Below are 16,368 nucleotides of genomic sequence, written 5' to 3' on the forward strand. Positions count from 1 at the left end.
GATAAGTGGGCTTTGCATCTGATCACATCTGAACTGATAACTTTGCATGAGTAAACCAGTCTGTCGCATTCGCCAGGATGCTTTTAAGGAGTACGACATGAGCCCTAGATATATCTAAATAAAGTCACACTGCATTAGAGAAATGTCGAGGAGTGTGATGGCAATTCCATGTGTATCTACTAAATCGTATGGGAGCTAAAAATGCGTATTACCGTTCCCTGCAGCTGCAATGCATGGTCATGCTAGGAGAGGAATAAGAACAACGTACATATGCCAGCCATTATTAATGACACCATTACCGATAAAACCTCACGCCTCCGACCCTAACCCTGAACAGAATCTAATAAAATAAATAATGTACAAGTCACCACCCGTATCTGGAACCTGCTTCTTTCCGATTCCTCTTGCCAGCGGCAAAACTATCTTCAAGCGCATCCCGTTGGTTGCTCACAGCATTCACTAGCTGTTGCAAGCTGTGTTTACCTGGCGCAATTGAGCGAACAGGATTATGTTGTTGAGCGGCTAGTTCTTGTTCAGACATCGAGGCCAGGTAGGCAGAGTTGGAATTATACTCTTCGTCGGTGTTGAATGTAAGGATTTTGGCATCAGCTGCCGAAGCGCGGCCTTTACGGCCCATGAGCTGACGTATTTCAGATTGAGAAAGATTTAGGTCGCTCGCGATGTTTTCGAGCGAGTTGGAGTGGGTCGGCATGGAGGTTCTATCATCTTTGTGCATAGACACTTCTTTTATGGGGAGTGCTTGCGATTCTGGAGAAGTAGATCCGGAAGAAGGCGCATAAATCAGAGGCTCGTAATGTGAGGGTTGCGCGATCAATTCAGCTGTAGGGCCAGCAGGGTCATTACTGGATATTCCAAATAGATTCACCTTTGGCTTCGATACTACCGGCTCTGTCTTAACTGCTGTTTGCAGTTCAGATCCCTTGTTCACCGGCACTTTCCCCTTAACATCGCCTATGGACTTTTGCGGAGGTGCTTTTGGTTTCTTCTTGGTATTTCGGGCAACAGATAGCGGTTTAAACATCATCGGGTTACCTTTCTTCACCACAACTGGCTCGTCCTTTGTCGCTGGTAGAGCTCCGGATGAATCGTTTTCGACAGTATCCCCGTTCTGGTTGTCCTCTAAGAATCCCGACTCGGGTTCTCTAACAAAGCCTGGAGTAGCGCTTGTTTTGAGACTGAATACTGGCCGAGAAGCAGCAGTACTAGACACCTTTTTGCCATCTTTATCTTGGGCGGCCCCTTTAGGTGCTGGAAGCATAGCGTTGAATCCAGCAAAGGAATTGCCACCACCTATCCTCGCCCGTTTTCGAGCTGGGCCCTCTTCTGAGGCTGCATCTTCAGCTTCATCACCCGTTTCCGTATTCGAAAGATTCACCAGGATTTTGCGCGGGTTGCTGCGATCAACGAGCGGCTGGAAGATGTTTATTTTTGAGGACGTAGGCGTGGGATGTTTCCGTGAAGCAGGGGCTATTTTCGGAGCGGAACCCGAGTCTGAGCCTTCCGAATCCGAATATGTGACTAGCGCCATACCGCGTATATGAAGGAGAACGTTGAGTTCGAGGATTTTCGAATGTATACCAAATTCCCGATGACGATGTTCTGGGAGGCGAGAGCATAAAGTTCAACCAGGAGATCTGCTGACTCAGCAGCCAGCTCAAACTTGCGCGAATTGTGGCGCAAAGATCTGCAACGAATATCAACGCGATGGACAGACTCCTCCATATCCAATGAGCCTCTTTGCCATGAAATACAGTTTTCAGACGGTGAAATGCCTGGTAACCAGGGATCCCAACATGAAGAAGGCAGAAAAACCACATCCACGAAATCTGATGATGACTACAGCACGGGACGGCGCAAGTTTCGATTGAAATCAAAGCATTCAAGCAAACGCGAACAAGACCATGAGAAAAGCCGGAAACGTCGAAGTCACCACAGTAGCGATGGTCAACGGTGCCACAAACATCACAAGTCTTCCCGCCGTGCAGAAACATTTGACGAACGTCCGCTCTCTCCAAATGCCGCATTCCGGGAGTCTCTGTTCGATGCGCTAGCGGATGATGAAGGCGCGGCATACTGGGAAAGTGTATACGGTCAGCCTATTCACACGTACCCTCGCCCAGAGCAGGCCGACTGCCAGGGAGATCTTGAAAGGATGACCGATGAGGAATATGCGTCATATGTCCGAGCACGAATGTGGGAAAAAACACACCAGGCTGTGTTAGAAGAACGGGAACGGCGTCGCCGAGCTCGCGAAGCTGAAATGAAGGCAGAGAAAGCCAGGCGAGAACCGAGAACGGCAGAGCCAGATCGCGAAGCGTTTGAAAAGATGATCGATGAGAGCCTACGCCGCGGAAGAGATAGAAAGGAACGGAAGAGAAAGGCCAGTTTGTGGGCCGATGTGTGGAGTCGCTATTTAGAGAGCTGGAAAGAACTTGATACCTTGGCACGCGAAGCTGCATCTAAGACTGAGGCAGCGTCTCCTGATAGTTTTACTTTACGCCTTCGCAATCTTATTGTCTGGCCCGTTGAGACTGGAAAACGCAAAGATGTTACTCCACAAACCATAGAAGAATTCATTCGCAATGCGCCATTTCAGCAAGGGGCCGGAGCCAGCGCCTCCACATCTAGTCAAGAGACGGGTTCCGCAAGCCCACATTATCCTGACCTTATTACGGCACTGAAAATGGAGCGTGTCCGTTGGCATCCTGATAAGATTAAACATAGATATGGTATTCTAGGGATGGAAGAGCAAGTTGACAAGAGTGCAACTGAAGTCTTCCAGATATTGGACAGGATGTGGGTTGAAGAGCGTGCGAAATACAACCTGACTTAGCAATTGTTTATATGTAACTATATTGATACCCCCTATACGTAATATATTATTCTGGTCTTCATGGCTGAAAGAAGTGTTTGAATTTCAAAAGGGTGATTCCTCATCTTCGACGACTAAATTCACGCAGCGAGGATGATATATTCTTTATTTCCCTAAGATCTCAAGCACGGTGAGGAAGCGTGTTATGACTGGCTGTAAACCGTAAGAGCCTCAATCGGACCCCGGGAAATGTGGGCCAAGAACGCTAACTGAGTTCCGATGAGAGGGCGCTTCGGCAAGCCGAGCATCGAGCTTACCGGAAGAATTGTTTCTGATATCCTTAACCTCCATCACTGTAACATCTTTCATCATAATCTCAGTCGACATTAGCTTTTTCTAGGGCTAATTTTCGTGATGTCTATCTGCTTATTGGACTTTGGGATTAAGGCGTGCGATCATACCGGATTGGCACCACTAAACGAATGGAGACCACTTTATTCGTAGTCGCCAACTTTGATCAAGGGACCATATCACCTTTACCGGCGGGGTTGAATTCCAAGAGCTTTGACATTTCCTTTTATTCGTCACTCATCCAAAACCCCGACATTCTGGAACATCGCTCATAGAAACTGAGACACAGATGTAGAAATACAAAGGGTGTGTGTCTGCCAAGGAATGGTGTATAATAGTAACGCTCAAAATAGACTATGAGACAAGTAGTAGAGATGATCGCTGGGTAGAATTAATTGCCCGGGATCAAAACCTCGAGCCGCGTTGGCTCGTTCTGTAAGCCGTCCAGCCAGCGTAACCACCCGCGATAAGAATCAAGAACATGAAGAACTTGAATAGGGTCCAGAGCCAGCTTCCTCCTTCTTTTACCTCGGCAGTTCCAGATGTGCCTTGGTTTGTAGCCTTCTTTCCGCTATTAGCTGGCTGGGAGCTTTGACCCCCGGATTGCGCATATATAGAATAGGTGTTCACTTCTATAATGTCGTGGTTATCGCTGAGTTCCCCAGTCTCGGCTGAGAATCCGAGATAAGAGATCGATGGTATCTTGATAGACACATCATTGCTTGGAGTAATTTTAAAGCAAGGAGTCCAACTGTAATCTGACTTGTATTGGAGATCGAGGGCAAGCGACTTATCCTGGAAGTAAGTCAACCGGGCCTTTGTAGGTATCGAAGAGCCACGAAGCCCTCGCGCCTAGTTTAACGAAAGCATTTAGTAGAGCTATTGCAGAACAAAGAATAGAACAAGCTTACCGAGCAGGAGCCGATGTCATTAGCTCTGCCATCATAGGCGGCATCATATGCCGTTTTGCCATCTCCCATCATGGCCATGACCAATGGAAAGGACACGCCGGTCCGTCCATTTTTGTAGGTGTCAAAGAAGATCCCCAATCCCTCGAATCGATCGGCGGAACCAAAAACGGGGCCAGAAGTCGCACGCTGCTTCGTGAGCCATAGGGCGAAGCCATCACCATGGAGGCTACCTTCACCGTGGATTTTGAATTCCAATTCAATCTGAACATTACAAAATTCGGTCAGTTTCGAAATTGCGCAGTCGAGGAACGAACGCAAGACGAAGGAAGGAGCAGTTCTAACATACTTGCCAGTTCGTGGCAGTCAAAGGAACACGGGACCAAAGCCAACCTCGTTGAGAAGGACGATCAGAGGTGAGACGGATATATCTAGTCGAGTCAGTGAACACGGAGCGATGGATTGAAATCCTCGATCTTGATATAAAAGTAGTAATCCGTATTCTGAAGTAGGGTGTCTCACTGATCAGTGCGAATAATTGTATCTCCCCCGAAGTCAAACCACCGGTGATGCAGATCGGAATCTAAGTAGGGCTACACCGCAGGAAAATGTTAGAGGAAATAGGTTCAAGGGCGATCCGCTTCGGGAAGTGCTGCACACCTGTTGTATACTAAAGGCTTTCATCTAACGGCAAGATAGAGTTGGCAATCAGTCTAACCAGAGCTAAAAGGGGTGGCGATCACATACTGGCACCCTCCTTGTATTTGGATCATTCTCAAAATTATTTTCATCGCTGGCAAGGACCACGCCCAGCCCGAGGACCCATAATAGCAGAGTCGATAACAGTTGCGGAAGCATGATGCGGCGTTGAAGCATGAAAAGGAAATGGAGAATAGTAAGAACAGAAAAGAAAATCAAAGGAATGCGGTCAAGGGTAATGTCGTGTTACCGAATCATCAGCGTATCAACCGCTGCCCTCTGTAGTTTAGTTATCGCTGTCGGCCAATAATGTATGTCAAAGGAACGGATGCGAAGATATGAAGGAGCATAGAGCTAGAGACTACGAATTGGAGTCTCAGGAGCTCCCTTAACTATGTGTTTCTTCCTATAGAACAAAAAACAACAATCGTCAGAAAAGGAAAAGCAGAGAGGAAGACATCACCGGGTTGTCCCCTCGCTGAAGATTGCCGTATCTGGACGATTGCTCAAGGTGTCCATTTCGAAAGGCGGGAGGTTCGGCTTAGTCATCTAGAAGCTATCAACGTAGGCAATCTATATGGGTCATGTGAATGAGGCGCTAGTTTGGATTACCTAACAATAGCGCCTTCGGAATATTATAGACCCGCACCCGATCGTATCAATATTTATCCGAATGCCGTCAGCAGCTTTGCTCGCTAGCCAATCAGATCGAAACCTCCAGCCGTCATCGCGAGCTCGTCTGGGAAATCTTCAAGCCTGCACGGTCTCGCAGCAACATCCGCAGCATCGTATCGTCCAAAACAACTCCACTCGCCCACCGAAGACTATCTGACCTTATTTTATATCACATCCAAAGACTTATTTACCGCACAATAGTTCAGCCCCCCAACACCGCCTCCGTTCACAATGGCTATCTCCAACCCTTTCGCCTCGGACTCTTCCCCCCAGTCCACCACCTCCGCCGAGATGAAAGCCGCCATAATTCAACAGCTCCAATCTGAGTCGGCGATAACAAACGCACGCACACTTATGGAGGCAAGCTATTCCCCCTTTTCGGTTTCTTAATTCTGTTCCAAACCATACCATTCCGGCCCGCCTTGATTCTTGCATTGTCCAAAGCCAGCGCAACTGACAAGTCCCCAATAGAAAATTAACTCGAACTGCTTCGAGAAATGTATCTCCTCGCCACCAGGCTCGACATTCTCCTCCAAGGACCAAACCTGCCTCACAGCCTGCATGGAAAAGTACATTTCGCTGTGGAACGCCACCAGCAGAGCATACGTTTCGCGCCTGAGCCGAGAGCAGGAGAAGAGCGGACTTGGCGGCGGGAATATAACGCTTAATGATATCGGTGGGGGAGAGGGTAGTTTTTGAGGGGCTTGAGTGAGAATTATGCAATTGCAACAGCGAGGGTCTTTGCTATGAGGGAATTTATCGGGTTGTGATGGCATAGGAGGATGCAATACTATGAGATTGACTGAACCTTATTCGGTCTCCTCGTCCTATACCCTAATGTTCAGGGTGGGTTATTAAAACTCGTCATCTTCATCTCGCGAACAAACGCCGTTTATACTGGAGTTATTTGCGCGGATGAAGATAATAATTTGTATACTAGCATGCTCAGGTACAGAATATATGGTATTTGGGATAGCCATTCGTATAAAATGCTTTGGTAAAAACATACATAGACACACTTCCGATTAACCTGAGCAATTCTTTTCGTATCATTTAGTGAATGCAAGGGCTTCTTTTTTTTCACTTTTAACCTCCCTTGGCTTTGTTAGATTCTTCTTGTTAGAGTAAAATATTTAAGACCAGCCAAAACAGGAAGAGAGGCCAATAAAAACCCAAACTTATCCTGTAGCATTGGATATATATATCAATATATGATATCCAATAGTGCAAGGAACCGAACAAAGTGTAGAAAAGTAGTGTAAAATACCCAACATTTCCCAATGCAACAGTATCATAAAGGAGATAAAGAGGTTCATCCAGATGAAAAAGGGGTAACGGTGGAGTTATTCATCCATGAGCGAGAAGGCCATTGAATGTCAGAAACGATGTTAATGCTTGAAACAGCTTTGAAAGATCCACCCAGTACAATAGGAAAAGCATAATTCTCAGGAAGACTTAAAAAGAGAGCAAGGCTCATAATATACCTCCACTGATGTAGCTGTGGCAGCAATACCTTCTTGCTCTCAAGATGATGAAGGTGCTGAAAACCAAGAGTCCGATGAGGAAAGACCATAAACATAGAGTAAGGTAATAGACGACGTCTGCAGGTAATAGATAGACTTTATGTTTGAGCCCAAGGTAGCAAGACCGACAGTGCGTCAATTATTCGCCTTACGGGCGGATCATTCAAGAAGGATCCAAACACAGGCTCCTAAGTCACAGTCCAGCTGAAACATAACCGAGAGCCAACAACAAACAAACACATAGATTGACCCAATACAATTGGCAAATGCGAAAGAAGCTAATATAGTAGATTTGATATGATATAGGTCGCGTGACCGGGGTCGATGAAGTCGTTTCGTTTTCGTATATAATGGTTAAAATTCTTCGAAGAAATGGCCAAACCTATAAAACAGTTAGTCAACAAAATGATATCACAAGGGTAGAGGATTATTCATACTCATCATCAGCTGGTAGGCCGTATTGCTCCGTTTCTTCGGGGTAGGTGTCGAACTGGCTAGCGTCTCCTTGCCCAGCTTTAACTGGAGGTATATACGGAGCATCGATATCTTTCCTGGCAAGTCTGTCCCAAGTAACTTCCGAGAACCATGCGTGGTTTTTGACATCTTCCGATCCGCCCCGAAGGTTACCTAGCCGCTTCGTGAGATCGGGGGTGATGAGTTGCGACAAGAGATCCCGAGCATCAGGGACTAAGAATGGAGGGTACTTAACCCGGCCATGGACGATATTCTCATATATTTTCATGGGAGATCCACTATCCCAAAACGGTGTAAAGCCGCAAAGCATTTCGAAGATAAGGATTCCAAGGGACCACCTGTGGTTGATAAGCAAACAATCGTATTGCTCTATTCAGTTGAACTTACCAGTCAACTGATTTATTGTATCCCTTCGAGGAAACCACTTCTGGAGCAAGATAGTCGGGCGTTCCACAAAGGGTCCATGTTATATCCCGAACTTCTTTGGCGAAGCCGAAATCAGTGATTTTGAGATGACCATGTCTATCAAGGAGAAGATTCTCGGGTTTGAGATCTCTATAAACGATGTTTTGTGAATGTAGGTATTCTAATGCAAGTGTGACTTCGGCTGCATAAAACTTTGCGACTGGGTTCGGGAATCGCTACACGACTATTAGCTTGCGACTTGATTTGGGAAACTAGGATAGAGGGATGTCAACATAGCTGCGGAAATACCCACCTGCGACTTGCGGAGCAAACTGAATAGCTCTCCACCCTCCACAAAGTCCATCACCATGTACAGATTCTTGGCATCCTGGAAGGTTCCCCAGAGAGTGATTAGGAAAGGATGCTTCACCCTTTCCAACATTCTCCGCTCATCATTGGTATGCTCCACCTGCTTCATCTTCACTACTTGTTGTTTTTTCAATACCTTTATCGCATAGAAACGTTGGTTATGTACCGATTGCACCAGGTGTACTCTTCCAAAACTGCCTGTTCCCAAGGTGCGGCGGAGTGTGAAGTCGTTAAGGGAATATTTTCCCTTCAATTGTCTCTGGGTCGTCCGAACTGGCTGCTGGGAAGGGAAGCGACCGTCATTGGCTCCTTGGGAGAGTACTTCTTCCTGTTGAGGTGGATTTATGATGTTTTTGATACTTGCGACATTTTGATGGTGCTGCGGGGATACTGGTTGCGGAGATCCCCCGGGCACAGGAGAATGATTTTGGATTTGTTGCGAGTTCATGACGGTGCTATCACCCGTAGCACCCGCACGGACGTCTGGGGTTGCGGAAGAGATGTTCAGTTGTGTAGCGTCGGACGTTCCGGCGTCAATTGGTCGCTCAGGAGGGGCAGCGGAAGCGGACGTATTGACAGTTGAATGCTGGCCGAGCTGTGGCGAACTACGCTGTGAACTTGCCGATGGAACCGATGAAGGTGATTCAGCACTAGACGAGGCTGTCGATTGTAGGTCTTTTGACGCTTTTGGGTCCTTCGTCCGCCGCTTCTTGAGGAGGCCTCCGAAAATCGGCATGGGACACCTCGAGTGGGTGGTTGCGCCGTAGGAACGAAGAGGAACGAAGTTAAACGGGTCGGCTGGGTAAAACTTTGGGGCGCCTATATATGGTTCTCTGGGGAACTCTGGGCTGTCACGGCGCGTCAAGGGAGATCGATTGTGCCCAAGGCTGTAGACTAACAGGAGACCCGGAACAGAGTGGCAAATCTCTTTCTTTGACAGATTGCATTCAATTGTGCGCTGAAGCACCGTGGATCAATAATAGGTGAAGTGCATCGTGGAGAAGACGTCACTGAAAAACCATGTCTTGAAGTTGGATGAGTGGAGGAACGGAAGGTGGAGTGATGCCAGCTTGAGGGAGCGGGCGAGTGGTGAACCAGGGATTCGGGAGTTGAAAATCGAGGTTGGTTCCAAGCAATTCGTTTGTGCTGCCAATCCACCAGAAAAAGAACACGAACAACAAAGAAGCATCATAATATCATGCACAGCAAGAATGCTTCCCATCACTCCCGCGATAATCGTTAGGTCATCGTCAACAGCTGTGGAAATACTGTGGTTGATCCCCTTAGTGGGGGGTTTATAGTCCGCTATAGAGCTGATTAACAGAAGAACCCGGGAATAGCGGGAAGGAAGCGAAATTACACGATGCCGGACAGCCCAAGGGGGCTAAAACAGGGACGACCTCCGGTTTCCATCTCAAGCCAATTGCTTTAATCTGGTGCTGAATACGGAATAGTTGGGACGAAAGAATGTGTTAACTATCCATCCACTCCCTGGTATGTGGCCAGCCAACAGGATGATAGAAGCCACGCTCTCATAATAAAGTCGCTGGAACTATCCAGACCATTTTCCATATGTCTCAGCAGCATTGCTGCCATTGCAGCACATTTTTCACCATTTTGAAGCATATAATACTTATTGAGACAGTTGCAAGACACACCGTAAATCTAGCATAAACAAAACCGCAACCATCGATCATAAAAGTCCATGAAAGCCCAATTGTACATACATATAAAGCCCTGTCCCTATACCAAGCCTTGACATCCACCTGCGCCGGAAAAGTTACAGACCGGAAAAATAGAGGTATATGCATAGAAAGACACAATCCTCCCCAGAAACCTCACATCCGACATTGCATCATATTCTTCTTAATCTCCTCAACAATCTCTGCTGCTTCCGCAGGATTCTTCGCCTCAAAATCATAGCGCTTCTGTTCGTTAGCTTCATTACCTCGCAAAACCACAATCCGGAAACTCTTTGGATGTCTTCTGCTGACTTTCGACCCAACGACGTCGTTGAATGAGATGGACGTGGTTTTTGCATTCGACTCAAAAAGCGTTCGACCTGTTTCGCCAGGAATGATATGAATATAGTCATGATCAAACGCGATTACCCGTTGGCTCGAAGCCGTTAGCGACATTGATTGCTTACGAATCACGTTAAAACGCCTATAGTACCCTCCAATGATGTCTTGTTGCTGAGCCAGTGGATGCAACATGCGGGTGCCCTTTTTCCCCTTCTTCGTCGCAGCATTGTGGTTGTCGATTAGCAACGGTGCATTTGGCGAGGAGCTGCCTGGTGAACCTGTTAATGAAAGAGGGCCAATTCCAAATCGGCGACGGACAAGTTCCAGCTCGGAGATGTTTCCCAGAGCTTCAACAGTTCGGTCCAGGGGTGCGATGGTATTCGATCCCATCACTTTCAACAGAAAGTTACCCTTATCCAACCCCCATTTCTTGCAAACGGAGTCCAAGATCTCGGCGATATAACTGTCCGTTGATGTCTGAATGGTGGTGGTGCGGGTGGATGATTCAAGGTCAACATATCGAACTTTCAAGGTTTTGGAAGCTCCCATTCTAGGGGTCGCATGCGACACCGGTACAATCGGGCGATCAGCCGGTGTTAAGGAGCTATCGTTCAATGCGGATGAGAACGGCTGTCCAAGAATGGGATTGGCTCGGGTGTTAGCGACCCCTTTATTCAGCAAAGCCGGTGTGGGCGAAATTGATGCGTTTTGCTTTTCGTCCGTTTGCTGCTGAATAGCTGCGATACTATATTTCGGGAAACGCCGCTCGTTCTCTTTGAACTCCTCGTCCGTCGCCTCAACAAGCGCAAATTCATCGCATGGTTTGCTTCTAGCTCTCCCTCGGACTGCGGCGGCTCGATTGTTATTCGACGTAAAATCTGCGAGGGGCCTATCCCGACTAAGAGGCGGGAAATCGTAATCGACTTCACCGTCATCCACCATGCGGAGATGCCAGCGGTTTACACTGAACCTATCATCTCTAAGCGGCGGCTTCAGACCTTCTTCCATATATCTCCATAAGCTTAATCCAATAGCCTGTGCGACGGTGATCTGTCCTGGCTGATCCTCATTTTTGGATTCTCGAACTGCCAGGATATCAATAGGGCTCGATGGCGAGGAAGATGACGGTACAAAGATTTTAAGATATAGGGGCGTTGAAGTCTCGCTTTTACCGGAAAAGGCAGCAAATTTCTCTAAAGGATTGACAGGTGCTTCCTTGCGAGCTTGAAGCATGGAAGAAAGTAGACTGGTTGTACCGACGATACTAATCGGGCGAGGAGGCGGAATGCTCTGGAGGACAGGTGAAAGTACCCTGTGCCGATTTGGCGATGTATCCTGTGTTTCAACTGGTAATCGGGAGCCCAAACTGCCGCCAATGGCGACCCTCCCCAAGAGAGTAGTTGAGTCTGCCGTTACACCAAACTCAGAAGATAAGGCTGAGCCAACAGACTCCGCTATAGAATCGTCGTCGTTTTCTTGAGTGCGACGGGACATTTCAGCCTCGATCTCGACTTCTTCCTCTAGTTTTTCACTGGCTGTATCTTCCGGAACTTCGATAACTTCTTCCGTTCCTGAAAAGTGGATCTGACGTCTCTTAAGTACATCTGGGTCTAGATCGTTGTCAGAGGACATATCGCTGCTCGTAATAGTGTCACCACGAGCCCGGGCCTTGACAGCTTCCACTGCACCCAACGAATTTCGGCGAAACCGGGTTTCTACGGATCTGACTGATGGAGAAGTAACTAGTACCTTGGGGCCTTCACGGCGATTGGAACCTCGGATTGGAGAGGACCCTGCACGGTCTCGAACAGGCATCTTCGTAAATTTTATTTGGTTCACAGCCCTGTTCGCCATATCAGTAAAAGATATATTTGGTACGCAGACCAGCAGTTATCCATCTTACCTCGATCCACTCGGATCATCATCGCTGTCGTCGCTGAGATCACTACTATCATCTTCTTCCGCGTCGCCGGGTCTGTGATGTGGCCTTCCTGGCTGGCTTTGATGTTTCCGTCTCCGGCCCTTCTTCCCAGGACTAGACCGATGCGGTAAAGGGACAATCGTATTTGTATCATCCCTTGAGCCGGTGATCATCCCGCCTTCCTCGTCATCACTAAATCCCAAATCAGGCTGTCGGTCACCATCCTGTTTCCCATCTCCGTTCTCATTCTTCGACTGGAAGTATTCGGACGCAACGGCGGTCGCGATCGGAATAGGCGGGGAATACGTTCGTTTTATGCTTGCGGCGGCAGCGGCGGATCCCGTCCATCCTGCAGCGCGAAAACCCGGGGTGTTGAGAGCGGAGGAGTTGAGCGTTATGAGTCGGTCGCCGACGCCGTCTTTTATCGCGGAGAGATAGGATGTGCGCAACTGCCAAATAATGAAACTAGAGAGGATGCATGAGAGATCATCATCAACATTGTCTACCTCAACACTTACTCTTCATTCTGAAGTAGTGACATGTCTGAACATCAGAAATGTGTAAAGCTAAATCGGATGCAAAACAGGATTGCAAAAGAAGCTTGTTGTCCGCGAAATATAATGTGCAAAGCTTTCACGCGTGTGCTTCCTCCAGAGCACAGGGGAAATGGGATGAAGGTGGCGTAGCGAGTGAGGAGTAATGCTCGCTCATCACTCCATCTGAGCAGTAAATTGAAACAGGTTAGAAGGTAGAAAGGTCAACTGTCTCTTCAAGACATGCCAGGGCCAGCCTAGGAAGAAAGGAAATTGGCGACACTGTCTCGTGCTGATGTCTCCTGGGCTACACAACAAGGGAATTTTAATAGTGTTCTTCGGAGCGTTGAGGGAATCCGGGGGCTGGTCTGCTGCGGGTCCGGAACACGGGTGGTCTGTGCTCGTTACGGCTGCATTAATGCTTGTGTATTCGCATTACAAAGTCGGTGTAATATTTACAAAAATGGAAGTGTAATGTTTGAAACTTTGTGTAAGGCGGAAACTAGGTAGTTAGCAAAATCACCCAAATTTATTTTACCTTCTTTGGCCGGCTCTTCTACTCCGTAGGTGCCTCTGGAAAGCCTCGAGACTTGATCTCCTACTATTTTATCCTTCTACTGAAGAGTACAGATGATACCAACATCATATCATACTGTGTGATTCCACAGGAGGGACAAGCATTTCAAGCATTGTAAATAAAACAGAGCGATAACTCCATCAAGAAAGCGGCCTGTAAATCAGTGAAAAAGGGAACAAAATGAGTGTATCGAGACACCAATGCAAGGCCACACAGCCTGCGTTGAAAAGAGGTTACATTTGCAACTTGGCACTGAGGGCAGTATGAGCACAGGATAGATAACCTTAGAACCGTGATGACCAGTGCAACATAATGGCTGTAAACAACGACTTATTCCGGATGAATGCCAACTTCAGTAGATTCTGTAATATGGAGAATGTACCGGACAAAAATCACTCCACATATCATATCTTATCCCTATCCCAAAACCAGTGATAAAGACTTCTCGACTCCGCCGCTTCGTCCTCCACATAATCGCCTACCAGGTCTGCTGTTTCATTCGAATACATATCTGTCCCTGATATAGCAGCTGTTCCCTTTCCACTCGCTACCTCCTGTTCCGCAGCATGTCTAGCTTCCTCTTTCGCTGCTTCTGCGAGGATCTCTATTTCCTTTTTGGCCTTGTCGAGGAGCGAATGGTATTGACTTGAGAGGAGGAGATATATATAGTACGTTCTAATCGTCCAGGCATGGATTGTAGCACCAGTGGCTGCTGCGATTCCATGGCTGACGAGTTCTTGAACGACACTAGCCGTAATTCCCGCGTATACCGTTGAACTTGTTTCGAGTCTAGCGAGAGCGGCGACATTACGAAGTAAACTTGCTGGCGAGAGGTCGTCTTCCCTTCCGATAGCCTTTGAACGTGCGGCTGGAAATTTTTGATAACCAGCTTGCCTGCGTACTTTATCCACTAAAATTGGGTAGGTCAAGGATATGGTAATGAACCGGCTCAGGGTAGCGGATAGTACATGGGTAATAATCTGATTATTTCTCCTTGTCAGGCAACGGAGGAGTATCTCATTCAGCGATAAAGTGATGAGGGGATTGGCCATCAACAGCAAAGACGCCGAATACCCAGCCCACAGCCCTCCGGCACCTTGCTCACGGAAAACCTTGATAACAATGTCGCGAATCCTGGTTGGTTTCACACAGGCTTGTCTCCTTGTGATAATGGTTTCGATGGGCGCAGTAAGCAATTTGGTACTCGCCTCCGATACAATCCCAAGGAGCAACCTCACCGCGAGTAGGCCCGATGAGTTTACCAATCCTCGACCCTCCAATCGCCATCGAAAGAATTTATAGGCAAGGAAAAAAAGGAATACTTCGGCACCTGCTTTACCAGTGGCTTCCCCGACACCAGCATAGAACGCCTTCAAACCACCCTCGCCATAAATCTCCTTCACTACTGTAGTAATTTCACCACAGCAATTCCCGCTTTGCCGCTGGCTACCATCTTTATGATGAGCCGAGCAACCCTCAGTCTTTGGTTCACCATTCCGCAGCTTCAGCCTCGTCGCTACCAAGAGAAGAGGGTACACCGCCGCAGTAGACACAGCCGCACACAACGCTCTCACGGTCACTTGACCCAATTCTGGTAGAGGTGGACCCTTCACCGTGGTACTCTGGGTGACCGGGGCGACGGTATATGAAGAGGGAAAATTTCGAATAAAATGGTGCCCCAGGACATCCTGCATGCCGCGCTTAGTGGGTGGTCATGAATGTGTATGTATCAACCAACTCAGACACGTTGCAAGCAATGGAATGGTGTCAAAATACCAGTAAAGAAGCTTCATTCTCTGCATAGCTGGTCATGTTGTCCAAAGTACATTTAACCACGCGATAGTGTTTCCAAAAATGTACATATTCATCGCATCTAGAAGTTCTGTGGCGGGGCTTCGTGTCTCAAGTCCCTACTCCGCCCATTGTGAGTGAAACTAGGTTTAATTAAGAAATTAGATGCTCAGTTGAAGACTCAAAGGTAGATATCGGACTTTTTCTGTAGTAAATTACCGAGAAAGTCGAAGGAGAGGTGAAAAGAAGTCCGAGTCCCTCCAGGTTCAGGTGTAAGAGAACTGACCTGGAGAGGAGTTGGCGATCAGGACGCATGATGACATCACGTGCTTAACCTGGGTCAAACCTTAGTTAACTATTAGCGCGAGATTAGCATTGAAGCCAACGCAAGACCATATTTAGGTCACCAATGACATCAAAAGCTGTGAATGCAGCAAAACCACGGTCACAGGCAATTTGGTATGCTTCAACTGGTTTAGGGAAGTCATCTGCTTGTTAGCTTTACTTTCTAAATTATTCTCAGTAGATTTATCAGAGCTTCTGCTTCCTATTCGCATATATTAACCATGAGCCTCTGCGCCGGAGCTCGTCGGGTGTTTGAATTTTGGGAGGACCTCCTGGCCTCGATAATATCTGAGTTGGATTCGGACAATTCTTGGCCCCTGCACAGAGAATTGCTATCCGGTGCCTGGCGAAGCAACAATAAAGCTAGCCATTTTCATCCGACTCAATTGACATCTTTGTCAGCGCCTAAGTCGGCGGAATGTCTGTATTGGCAAGGTAGGGCCACGCTTGCACCTTTACTCACGCACGTAGGAATGCCCCAGGTGGTTATATGTATCAACCCCATTCGCCTGGGTTACGGTATGCCAGAAAAGCCTGATAGCTACGAAGATCTTTCTCAGAAAGGACAAAATCAGAGCAGCAAGTTATATTACAGTGCACTATGCCATAAGTACTTTGAGGGTATAACCTCAAAGAGGAACTCTCCGCCTTTACGCCGCTATCAGCCATAACCATGCGTGACAAGTATCCCATATCAAGCCGATTTTGTCATCAGGCGGGGGCCGGTCCAACAGGGAAGTTTTCAGGCTCCGCTCAACGTTGATGAATGTGGTTGACCACTGGGAGCAGTTACAAATGCACGTTGATTGCCCAACCATGCGCTCTCCCGCTCCTCGTTGGCTACAGACAACAACAAACTCTCCTTCTGCATCTGCCTCTGCCTAGGTGCAACCTCATAATCTTCTAGATCAACTGTTCCATCTAAAGGCAAAAGGCCACC

At 47.6% G+C, this 16,368-nt stretch overlaps 7 protein-coding genes across 7 annotated transcripts; 2 read left to right on the top strand and 5 right to left on the bottom strand.

Moving 5' to 3' along the window:
* Positions 1-154: 154 nt before the first annotated feature.
* On the bottom strand, positions 155-1,557 carry D8B26_000252 (uncharacterized protein). Its single transcript, XM_003067554.2, has one exon. It carries the CDS (start codon positions 1,547-1,549, stop codon positions 365-367), a length of 1,185 nt encoding a protein of 394 aa, XP_003067600.2. The 5' UTR covers positions 1,550-1,557; the 3' UTR covers positions 155-364.
* A 223-nt stretch (positions 1,558-1,780) lies between these two features.
* Positions 1,781-2,890, top strand: D8B26_000253 (uncharacterized protein). The gene has a single exon (XM_003067553.2). The coding sequence runs from the start codon at positions 1,790-1,792 to the stop codon at positions 2,852-2,854; it is 1,065 nt and encodes a 354-aa protein (XP_003067599.1). The 5' UTR covers positions 1,781-1,789; the 3' UTR covers positions 2,855-2,890.
* Positions 2,891-3,248: 358 nt separating this feature from the next.
* Positions 3,249-5,268, bottom strand: D8B26_000254 (uncharacterized protein). The gene is made up of 6 exons (XM_003067552.2): positions 4,840-5,268; positions 4,753-4,776; positions 4,615-4,685; positions 4,442-4,523; positions 4,096-4,356; positions 3,249-4,036 (listed from the first exon to the last, which is right to left on the bottom strand). The coding sequence occupies exons 1-6, from the start codon at positions 4,966-4,968 to the stop codon at positions 3,590-3,592; spliced, it is 1,014 nt and encodes a 337-aa protein (XP_003067598.1). The 5' UTR covers positions 4,969-5,268; the 3' UTR covers positions 3,249-3,589.
* A 264-nt stretch (positions 5,269-5,532) lies between these two features.
* TIM13 (protein translocase subunit) lies at positions 5,533-6,448 on the top strand. The gene is made up of 2 exons (XM_003067551.2): positions 5,533-5,826; positions 5,938-6,448. The coding sequence occupies exons 1-2, from the start codon at positions 5,698-5,700 to the stop codon at positions 6,163-6,165; spliced, it is 357 nt and encodes a 118-aa protein (XP_003067597.1). The 5' UTR covers positions 5,533-5,697; the 3' UTR covers positions 6,166-6,448.
* PKA1 (camp-dependent protein kinase catalytic subunit) lies at positions 5,936-9,147 on the bottom strand. The gene is made up of 4 exons (XM_003067550.2): positions 8,182-9,147; positions 7,851-8,104; positions 7,427-7,801; positions 5,936-7,371 (listed from the first exon to the last, which is right to left on the bottom strand). The coding sequence occupies exons 1-4, from the start codon at positions 8,971-8,973 to the stop codon at positions 7,344-7,346; spliced, it is 1,449 nt and encodes a 482-aa protein (XP_003067596.2). The 5' UTR covers positions 8,974-9,147; the 3' UTR covers positions 5,936-7,343.
* Positions 9,148-9,812: 665 nt separating this feature from the next.
* D8B26_000257 (uncharacterized protein) lies at positions 9,813-12,723 on the bottom strand (the record flags this gene model as incomplete). Its single annotated transcript, XM_003067549.2, has 3 exons — positions 9,813-12,104; positions 12,165-12,647; positions 12,701-12,723. 3 exons carry the CDS (start codon positions 12,721-12,723, stop codon positions 10,076-10,078), a joined length of 2,535 nt encoding a protein of 844 aa, XP_003067595.2. The 3' UTR covers positions 9,813-10,075.
* Positions 12,724-13,696: 973 nt separating this feature from the next.
* D8B26_000258 (uncharacterized protein) lies at positions 13,697-14,986 on the bottom strand (the record flags this gene model as incomplete). Its single annotated transcript, XM_003067548.2, has 1 exon — positions 13,697-14,986. One exon carries the CDS (start codon positions 14,984-14,986, stop codon positions 13,697-13,699), a length of 1,290 nt encoding a protein of 429 aa, XP_003067594.2.
* Positions 14,987-16,368: the final 1,382 nt, after the last annotated feature.

This window comes from Coccidioides posadasii, chromosome 1 (genome assembly GCF_018416015.2).
Source record: "Coccidioides posadasii str. Silveira chromosome 1, complete sequence".
In the NCBI taxonomy this organism is placed as follows: Eukaryota; Fungi; Ascomycota; class Eurotiomycetes; order Onygenales; family Onygenaceae; genus Coccidioides; species Coccidioides posadasii.

What these genes read in the sequence shown, in the direction of transcription:
- D8B26_000252 (XM_003067554.2), bottom strand. Translation starts at nt 1,549, where the DNA reads ATGGCGCTAGTCACATATTCGGATTCGGAAGGCTCAGACTCGGGTTCC.
- D8B26_000253 (XM_003067553.2), top strand. Translation starts at nt 1,790, where the DNA reads ATGCCTGGTAACCAGGGATCCCAACATGAAGAAGGCAGAAAAACCACA.
- D8B26_000254 (XM_003067552.2), bottom strand. Translation starts at nt 4,968, where the DNA reads ATGCTTCAACGCCGCATCATGCTTCCGCAACTGTTATCGACTCTGCTA. An exon ending in ACAATTATTCGCACTGATCA is followed by an intron (nt 4,524 to 4,614) that starts GTGAGACACCCT and finishes TGACTCGACTAG; the next exon opens with ATATATCCGTCTCACCTCTG. An exon ending in TGACTGCCACGAACTGGCAA is followed by an intron (nt 4,357 to 4,441) that starts GTATGTTAGAAC and finishes TGTAATGTTCAG; the next exon opens with ATTGAATTGGAATTCAAAAT.
- TIM13 (XM_003067551.2), top strand. Translation starts at nt 5,698, where the DNA reads ATGGCTATCTCCAACCCTTTCGCCTCGGACTCTTCCCCCCAGTCCACC. An exon ending in ACGCACGCACACTTATGGAG is followed by an intron (nt 5,827 to 5,937) that starts GCAAGCTATTCC and finishes AGTCCCCAATAG; the next exon opens with AAAATTAACTCGAACTGCTT.
- PKA1 (XM_003067550.2), bottom strand. Translation starts at nt 8,973, where the DNA reads ATGCCGATTTTCGGAGGCCTCCTCAAGAAGCGGCGGACGAAGGACCCA. An exon ending in GTTTGCTCCGCAAGTCGCAG is followed by an intron (nt 8,105 to 8,181) that starts GTGGGTATTTCC and finishes ATAGTCGTGTAG; the next exon opens with CGATTCCCGAACCCAGTCGC. An exon ending in GGCCTACCAGCTGATGATGA is followed by an intron (nt 7,372 to 7,426) that starts GTATGAATAATC and finishes ACTGTTTTATAG; the next exon opens with GTTTGGCCATTTCTTCGAAG.